Below are 9377 nucleotides of genomic sequence, written 5' to 3'. Positions count from 1 at the left end.
ACCATAGCAACAGTAATGATACTTAAGTGAATTCACCAAACAGGGAAGTGATGAGAGGAACACTGGAACAACCTGTTCAAAGACCATTGCTAGGTCTGTGGCGTCTGATATGACGCAGCTCTGATCATCGTATGAAAGAACCAATGAAAACCATTACATATATATATATATATATATATATATATATATACATATATATATATATAAAGTATGAAGTATAAATTATACTTCATATTTTATATTTTATATAAGTTGGACTGAACCAAATAGTTCAAAGCTTCATTGATAAAGTTAACATTTGATTTGTAAATCAACATTCAATAAGCTTTTTTAAAAATTGTGTTTGAAACCAGATTTGTGCACAGTTGCAGATAAAGATCAGTCTCCACTAACATTATTATTATTAATATTATTATAGATTACAATGGTGTCTCCGTAGGGTCTCTGGTGTTTGGATGTGTGATGTCATCACCAGGTGTGCTTGTCTTCCAGGTGTCTCTGGTGTCTTTGACAGCAAACATCCTGGGATACTCTGAGCTGGGAGCCATCAAGTCTCTGAGGACTCTGAGAGCTCTGAGGCCCCTGAGGGCCCTGTCTCGCTTCGAGGGCATGAGGGTGAGACAGGCATTTTAAACAATGACACACAGACAGACAGGTGTATCAATAGGTAACCTGTCTCTCTGTCACCAGAGGGTGTTAACCATCTATCTTACTCTGTCTGTCTCTGTCTGTCTGTTTCTGTCTGTCTCTGTCTGTCTCTGTCTCTGTCTGTTTGTTTCTGTCTGTCTGTTTCTGTCTGTCTCTGTCTGTCTGTCTGTCTGTCTGTCTGTCTGTCTGTCTGTCTCTATATCTGTCTCTGTCTGTTTGTTTCTGTCTGTTTCTGTCTGTCTCTGTCTGTCTGTCTGTCTCTGTCTCTGTGTCTCTGCCTATATATAGAAGGCAGCTCCACATGAATGTTTATTACAGTTATTATTCTATCAGTGTATTGACCTGTCTACATGTCTCTTTCCCTGTACCTGTCTATCTGTCTGTCTCTGTACCTGTCCTGTCTGTCTGTCTATCTATCTGCAGGTGGTGGTGAACGCCCTTGTCGGAGCGATCCCGTCCATCTTCAACGTGCTGCTGGTTTGTCTGATTTTCTGGCTGATCTTCAGCATCATGGGAGTGAACCTGTTTGCAGGAAAGTTTTATTATTGTTTCAATGAGACGTCTGAGGAGATGTTTCCTCCCGAAGTCGTCAACAACAAGACCGAGTGTTTTGCTCTGATGAAGGCGAATTTCACCGAGGTCCGCTGGAAGAACGTAAAGGTCAACTACGACAATGTGGGGATGGGCTACCTGTCGCTGCTGCAAGTGGTGAGCCATTAAAAGTCATCAGACATGACGGTTTATAGAATAAACCCTATAACATCACAGTCATATCCATACCCATCAACCCTATGACAGTTTATATAATAATCACTATAACATCACAGTCACATGCATACCCATCAACCCTATGACAGCTTATAGAATAATCACTATAACACCACAGTCATATCCATACTCATAATACTCATGACAGCTGTTTGAAGCTGAGTTCACTGGTGTTTTCTGGTTGTTTCTAGTGTCACTGTTTGCAGACGACCAGATGTTTTATATCCAGATATCTCATTAAAGTTGAACTCTGAATGTTTCTCTTTCAGGCCACATTTAAGGGCTGGATGGACATCATGTATGCAGCCGTGGACTCGAGAGACGTCAGTGCACCGTCCAGTAGTTTTACTATGTACACTCCTACTAATACTATTACTAGTACTGATACTAATACTGGACCCGACACTGATACTAATACTAGTACGAATACTGATACTAATACTGGACCTGACGCTGATACTAATACTAGTACGAATACTGATACTAATACTGGACCCGACACTGATACTAATACTAGTATGAATACTGATACTAATACTGGACCCGACACTGATACTAATACTAGTACGAATATTGATACTAATACTGGACCCGACACTGATACTAATACTAGTACGAATACTGATACTAATACTGGACCTGACGCTGATACTAATACTGATACTAATACTGGATTTGATACTGATACTTGAACAAGTAGTAATACTGATACTGGTACTAGTACTGACAATAACAGGTACTTCTAATGATAGTGATAAAAGTACTAATACTGATCCCGGTACTACTAGTGCTAGTACCCGTACTAGTATGGGTACTAACAGGTACTACAGTGGTACAGATGCTGGTACTACTACTGGTACTAACAGGTACTATAGTGGTACAGATGCTGGTACTAGTACTAGTAATAACAGGTACTACAGTGGTACAGATGCTGGCACTGGATCAAACTTCAGTGTCACATGTTGTATGAAGATGTTTGAGTGATTTTGGATTTAATACTAACAAAACTACCTTCAAAGTGATTTGACTCTAGTTACCATGGTTACCATGAATACCATACCTTGTGTAGGTGGAGTTCCAGCCGCTGTACGAGGCCAATTTGTACATGTACCTCTACTTTGTCATCTTCATCATATTCGGCTCCTTCTTCACCCTGAATCTCTTCATCGGAGTCATCATCGACAACTTCAACCAGCAGAAATCAAAGATATGTTTCTACTCACTGACCTTATTTTAAACTCTGGTGTTTGATAACAGACATTAATCTGTTCCTCTGTTTTCTTGTCTTTACTTGGGAGGAACAGATCTTTTCATGACAGAGGAGCAGAAGAAATATTACAACGCCATGAAGAAACTGGGCTCTAAGAAACCTCAGAAACCGGTTCCACGGCCTGAGGTCAGTCCAGGTCCTTCCTGCCAGACTTTGTTAAATCCAGGTGTGAAAAGCTTTCAGTCCGTCTTCTGTTTCTCGTCTCCACCTCTCACCAGAACAAGTTCCAGGCTCTGGTTTTTGACCTGGTGACGACTCAGCTCTTTGACATCTTCATCATGGTGTTAATCTGCCTCAACATGGTGACCATGATGGTGGAGACGGACGAGCAGAGCGAGGACAAAGAGATGATCCTGTACTGGGTCAACCTGGTCTTCATCGTAGTCTTCACCACGGAGTGCTCTCTGAAGATGATCGCTCTGCGGCAGCACTACTTTGCTGTTGGCTGGAACATCTTTGACTTTGTTGTCGTCATCCTGTCTATTGTAGGTGAGTCAGCAAATCGGTGTCTGGTGATGTCATTGTCTCATCAAGTGATGTCATCATTCATTTTTGTGTCAAGGTGTCTTCTATTTACATTCAAGGCCCAAAAATGTCTTAAAGTTTAGGGGTATTTTATGGGGTATTAAATATGATCAGAGATGAAGCAACCATGTTCTCTTTAACCCAGAAGGAAAACATTTCGTCTTGCTTCCTTCCCTTCAGGCCTCCTCCTTGCTGACATCATTGAGAAATATTTCGTTTCTCCCACACTCTTCCGTGTAATCCGATTGGCTAGGATCGGCCGCGTCCTTCGTCTCATTCGTGGAGCCAAGGGGATCAGGACGCTGCTGTTCGCCCTGATGATGTCACTTCCTGCCCTCTTCAACATTGGCCTCCTCCTCTTCCTCATCATGTTTATATTCTCCATCTTCGGCATGTCTAACTTTGCGTACGTGAGGAAGGAGGCCTTGATCGACGACATGTTTAACTTTGAGACCTTTGGGAACAGCATGATCTGTTTGTTTATGATCACCACGTCAGCCGGATGGGACGGTCTGCTGAACCCCATCATGAACACGCCGCCGGACTGCGACCCCGACAGAGAGAACCCCGGATCCATGGTGAGGGGGGACTGTGGCAGCCCGGCATTGGGCATCATCTTCTTTACCACCTACATCATCATGTCCTTTCTAGTGGTGGTCAACATGTACATCGCCATCATCCTGGAGAACTTCAACGTGGCTACAGAGGAGAGTGCTGACCCGCTGTGTGAGGACGACTTTGAGATGTTCTATGAAACCTGGGAGAAGTTTGACCCCGACGCTTCTCAATTCATTCAGTACAGGTGAGTCTTCACCTGGTAGTGATGGATCCTAATCGGACTCTACGGAGCTCTGATAGACTCTCCTGTCTTCCACAGTAAGCTGTCAGATTTCTGCGACACTCTGAAGGATCCTCTGAGGATCTCCAAACCAAACACCATCAAACTGATCCACATGGATCTGCCTCTGGTTCCTGGAGACAAGATCCACTGTTTGGACATCCTGCTGGCTCTCACCGCACAGGTAACATGACCTGCTCACATGTTATATTCACATAACATTATTTCATGTTTTGTCTCATTGGATGTTGTGTTATATTAAATCACACAATTAATGTGTGTAGGTTTTGGGTGATTCAGGAGAGATGGACGCTCTCAAAGCCAGCATGGAGGAGAAGTTCATGGCCAACAATCCCTCCAAGGTTTCACTCTGTTATTTTAGACAGTTTGAACGATTGTCATATTCGAGATTGACGGATATTGTTTCATTCATCAAAGTATACTGACTCACAGATAACCATTGTTACCTACAGGTGTCGTATGAACCAATCAGCAGCACTCTGCGGAGGAAACAGGAAGAGGTGGCGGCGACGGTGATCCAGAGAGCGTACAGGAAACACCTCCTAAAGCGAACGGTCAGATTGGCCTCCTACAAATACCGAGAGAAGATGGAGGGACGGCGAGACGAGCTGTCGCCTGAGACAGAAGGACTTCTCTTTAAACGCATCAGTCAGCTGTATGGAGACAGCGAGGACACAGAGGAGCCCGCCTCACCCACCCGGGTGGAGCTTCAGAGAGACTTTCTCCTCCACGCTGCTCCTCCTCTCAACACCTCCAACTTCCTGCTGGATGAGAACCTGAGGGAGTCTATTGTCTGATGTTTACCACGTGTCTCCGGTTGCTTCCTGTTTTCCTTCGTTGGAGGATCAGTGGACTAATCTCTTTGTTAGCTTCTGTAAAGACTGATGACGGATCCTGAACAATAGATGGCTCTTCACCAAATGTTTTATCACTGTGTTTGTTACGGATTTAATGTTTAAACTGGAGCCACAAACCACCAGGAAACAAGGTTACAATCACCGTTTATTTAGCCAAGAAGTTATTGGAAGGTGATTGCTTCTGTTTGCCATGGTTCTACAGAAAGAAAGAACAAGATTACAACATCTTGTTCAAATCATAAAGTCAGCCTTTAAATCATGCCAAATAATTTCCATTAAAGGTCATTTAAATACCGTCTATACAATATAATTATTAACTTAACATGTATTTCATCATAATATAACAAACAAATTAGATCAAAGATGATCTGTTAATCATCTGAAATACATCATAATCTCAATAGTAGAAATAAAGTGCTACTTACACTTTGAGGTCTGAGGTCAACTTGAGGTTATTAGTTATGACAGTTATGATGATTTTATCAGTGTTGGCAGTAGCGTAGAGCGTAACTACATTTTCTGAATCAAGCTACATTTTGTGAAGCTCAAGCGAGCGGAACGTTCTGCTGCGGTCTGAAATAAAACTGTGAAAGATCATTTTGTGAGGCCGCCGCCATACACGGACGTGACTGAAGACAGAAGTACTTCCTTATGACGATGACATCACGTAACTGATGTCTACGATGTCTCTGCTGCAGGAAATACAGACGTGCAAGCTTATGTTTACTTTGATTATGCTACATTGTGAACAACAGATCTGTGTTGAAATCGGGAGAAGAGCTAGTTAACATTAGCTGTTAGCTTTTAGCAGCTAGCAGCACAGTCCTGATTGGCTGAATAATGGAACTAACAGCTGTTAATGGAGGTTCCATTGAGTTACATTATGAGGCATTCAAAGTTCATTAAGTCAAATTTAGTATTGGGCGAATAACGTTTTCTAATAACTTTTAAAATGTAGTTTTTGGTCTGAATTTGTAATGAATGCAGTTGTTACATATTAGATGAATTATGATGCACTGGTATCAGATCGATACTTTGTTTCAGATCAAGGACGTACGTTGAGAAAAGTTGAAATAATAAATATTGACCATTAATGATCAAATTAATCTGCAGTCTTCTTTTCTGTTTTCTTTCTTTCTTGATCTTTTTTTATTTCTTTATTATTTCATGTAATTTTGTATTATTTGTGGAATTTCAGTGTTTATTATAATATTATTATTTATTTGTAATAATATGTGCAGTAATCTTTGTCCATCTTTTCTTTCTTTAAAGAATTCAATTGGAGACTGTGGCTTGTCGTTAATAAAAAAAACTAAAATTAATGTGATTGGTGTGATGTCATCAGCCTGCTGATTGGTCGATTCTGAATGTTTGAGCATGCACACCTTTTTAACAAAACACTTTTACGCCTGCACACCGTTATACCTTTAAACCCGTACACTTGTATACCCGTAAACCTTTATACCAGTACACCTTTATACCTGTAAACCTTTATACCTGTAAACCTTTATACCGATACACCTTTATACCTGTAAACCTTTATACCTGTAAACCTTTATACCTGTAAACCTTTATACCCATACACCTTTATACCTGTACACTTGTATACCAATACACCTTTATACCTGTAAACCTTTATACCTGTAACGAGCTGTTTGTCAACAAGCTGTTAGGTAATGAGCTGTCTGTTAACGAGCTGTTAATAAGCTGTTTGTTAACAAGCTGTTTGTTAACAAGCTGTTCTTTAACAAGCTGTTTGTTAACAAGCAGTTTGGTAACGAGCTGTCTGTTAACGAGCTGTTTGTTAACGAGCTGTTTGTTAACGAGCTGTCTGTTAACAAGCTGTTTGTTAACGAGCTGTTTGTTAACAAGCTGTTCTTTAACAAGCGTTCGTTAACGAGTTGTTCTTTAACAAGCTGTCTGTTAACGAGCTGTTTGTTAACAAGCTGTTTGTCAACAAGCTGTTAGGTAACGAGCTGTCTGTTAACGAGCTGTTTGTCAACAAGCTGTTAGGTAACGAGCTGTCTATTAACGAGCTGTTTGTTAACAAGCTGTTTGTTAACGAGCTGTTTGTTAACGAGCTGTTTGTTAACAAGCTGTTTGTTAACGAGCTGTTCTTTAACAAGCGTTCGTTAACGAGTTGTTCTTTAACGAGTTGTTCTTTAACGAGTTGTTCTTTAACAAGCTGTCTGTTAACGAGCTGTTTGTTAACAAGCTGTTTGTCAACAAGCTGTTAGGTAACGAGCTGTCTGTTAACGAGCTGTTTGTCAACAAGCTGTTAGGTAACGAGCTGTCTATTAACGAGCTGTTTGTTAACAAGCTATTAGGTAACAAGCTGTCTGTTAACGAGCTGTTTGTCAACAAGCTGTTAGGTAACGAGCTGTCTGTTAACGAGCTGTTTGTTAACGAGCTGTTTGTTAACGAGCTGTCTGTTAACAAGCTGTTTGTTAACGAGCTGTTTGTTAACAAGCTGTTCTTTAACAAGCGTTCGTTAACGAGTTGTTCTTTAACAAGCTGTCTGTTAACGAGCTGTTTGTTAACAAGCTGTTTGTCAACAAGCTGTTAGGTAACGAGCTGTCTGTTAACGAGCTGTTTGTCAACAAGCTGTTAGGTAACGAGCTGTCTATTAACGAGCTGTTTGTTAACAAGCTGTTTGTTAACGAGCTGTTTGTTAACGAGCTGTTTGTTAACAAGCTGTTTGTTAACGAGCTGTTCTTTAACAAGCGTTCGTTAACGAGTTGTTCTTTAACGAGTTGTTCTTTAACGAGTTGTTCTTTAACAAGCTGTCTGTTAACGAGCTGTTTGTTAACAAGCTGTTTGTCAACAAGCTGTTAGGTAACGAGCTGTCTGTTAACGAGCTGTTTGTCAACAAGCTGTTAGGTAACGAGCTGTCTATTAACGAGCTGTTTGTTAACAAGCTATTAGGTAACAAGCTGTCTGTTAACGAGCTGTTTGTCAACAAGCTGTTAGGTAACGAGCTGTCTGTTAATGAGCTGTTTGTTTGTTTGTTAACAAGCTGTTTGGTAACAAACTGTTTGTTAACAAGCTGTTAGGTAACGAGCTGTCTGTTAACGAGCTGTTTGTTAACAAGCTGTTAGGTAACGAGCTGTCTGTTAACGAGCTGTTTGTTAACAAGCTGTTTGTTAACAAGCTGTCTGTTAACAAGCTGTTAGGTAACGAGCTGTCTGTTAACGAGCTGTCTGTTAACAAGCTGTTAGGTAACGAGCTGTCTGTTAACGAGCTGTCTGTTAACGAGCTGTTTGTTAACAAGCTGTCTGTTAACAAGCTGTTCTTTAACGAGCTGTCGTTAACAAGCTGTTTGTTAACAAGCTGTTAGGTAACAAGCTGTTTGTTAACAAGCTGTTAGGTAACGAGCTGTCTGTTAACAAGCTGTTCTTTAACGAGCTGTCATTAACAAGCTGTCTGTTAACTAGGATAACAAGATGAACCTGATCTCTTTGTTGTGTCACTTCTCCTGTTTCATGTATCTGAGCTGAACTCTCTCTGGTCGGATCAGTTTCACGGAGCGTTGAATAAACTCAGTTTCCAGTGTGATGTCACTCCTCTCTGTTAAATGTCTGACCTCAGATCAGTGACACCTGTGAATAAATTCACATCTCTGAGGACAAAAACATCTGACTTTTCTGAAAAAACAGAGCGTTTTTACATGTTTACATCAGCAAAGAGTTTCCTGTAAATCAGCTGAGATAAAGAACTTATAATATATATAATACTGAAATGATTCCTCTTCAACAACACAATTTCTATTGTACTCTACTGTACTCGATTGTACACCATTGTACTTCAATCTCGTCTGATCTCTCCTGTACTCTAATGTACTTTTTCATCTCTCACTGCTGCAGGTATTACTCTCAGTACTGCAGGTATTACTCTCTGTACTGCAGGTATTACTCTCAGTACTGCAGGTATTACTCTCAGTACTGCCGGGATTACTCTCAGTACTTCAGATATTACTCTCAGTACTGCAGGTATTACTCTCAGTACTTCAGGTATTACTCTTAGTACTTCAGGTATTACTCTCAGTACTGCAGGTATTACTCACAGTACTTCAGGTATTACTCTCAGTACTTCAGGTATTACTCTCAGTACTGCAGGTATTACTCTCAGTACTTCAGGTATTACTCTAGGTAGAAACTGCTGATTCATTTTCAGGGAAGTTTCAAGAACATTATTTTAGAAAATAAAGACTATTTCAGAAAATTAGAACCAGTATGTGAATAGTTTATTTCTGGTAGCTCCACGATCATGTTGGCCTCTTTTTTACCTGAAAAATTATTTAATGATTCATGATTTCCATTAATAAAATATATAATAATAATGATAATATTAAAAATAATAATAATAATTATTATAATATTAATGATAATATTAATAATAATAATTTAGTTTCCTTGTAACGTCACTTCGTCTTGTTCTTCATATTGAAATG

General features: G+C 40.2%; 1 protein-coding gene across 3 annotated transcripts in view; it reads left to right on the top strand.

Moving 5' to 3' along the window:
- Positions 1 to 6249, top strand: part of scn4ab (sodium channel, voltage-gated, type IV, alpha, b) — a 28493-nt gene extending 22244 nt beyond the window's left edge. For all 3 annotated transcript variants that reach the window (XM_068725666.1, XM_068725665.1, XM_068725667.1), the window contains 10 exons: positions 493 to 615; positions 1072 to 1356; positions 1686 to 1739; positions 2486 to 2623; positions 2708 to 2812; positions 2905 to 3175; positions 3392 to 4013; positions 4089 to 4233; positions 4334 to 4411; positions 4523 to 6249. In XM_068725666.1, coding sequence (XP_068581767.1) covers positions 493 to 615; positions 1072 to 1356; positions 1686 to 1739; positions 2486 to 2623; positions 2708 to 2812; positions 2905 to 3175; positions 3392 to 4013; positions 4089 to 4233; positions 4334 to 4411; positions 4523 to 4867 — 2166 coding nt within the window. In that variant the 3' untranslated portion in view covers positions 4868 to 6249. The remainder of the gene's footprint in view (positions 1 to 492; positions 616 to 1071; positions 1357 to 1685; positions 1740 to 2485; positions 2624 to 2707; positions 2813 to 2904; positions 3176 to 3391; positions 4014 to 4088; positions 4234 to 4333; positions 4412 to 4522) is intronic.
- Positions 6250 to 9377: the final 3128 nt, after the last annotated feature.

This window comes from Cebidichthys violaceus, unplaced genomic scaffold, assembly GCF_023349555.1.
Source record: "Cebidichthys violaceus isolate CVI_PGR_0920_01 unplaced genomic scaffold, fCebVio1.0.p SCAF_36, whole genome shotgun sequence".
In the NCBI taxonomy this organism is placed as follows: Eukaryota; Metazoa; Chordata; class Actinopteri; order Perciformes; family Stichaeidae; genus Cebidichthys; species Cebidichthys violaceus.
The sequence above is the reverse complement of the archived record's forward strand: the minus strand, read 5'-3'. Positions and strand labels throughout refer to the sequence as shown.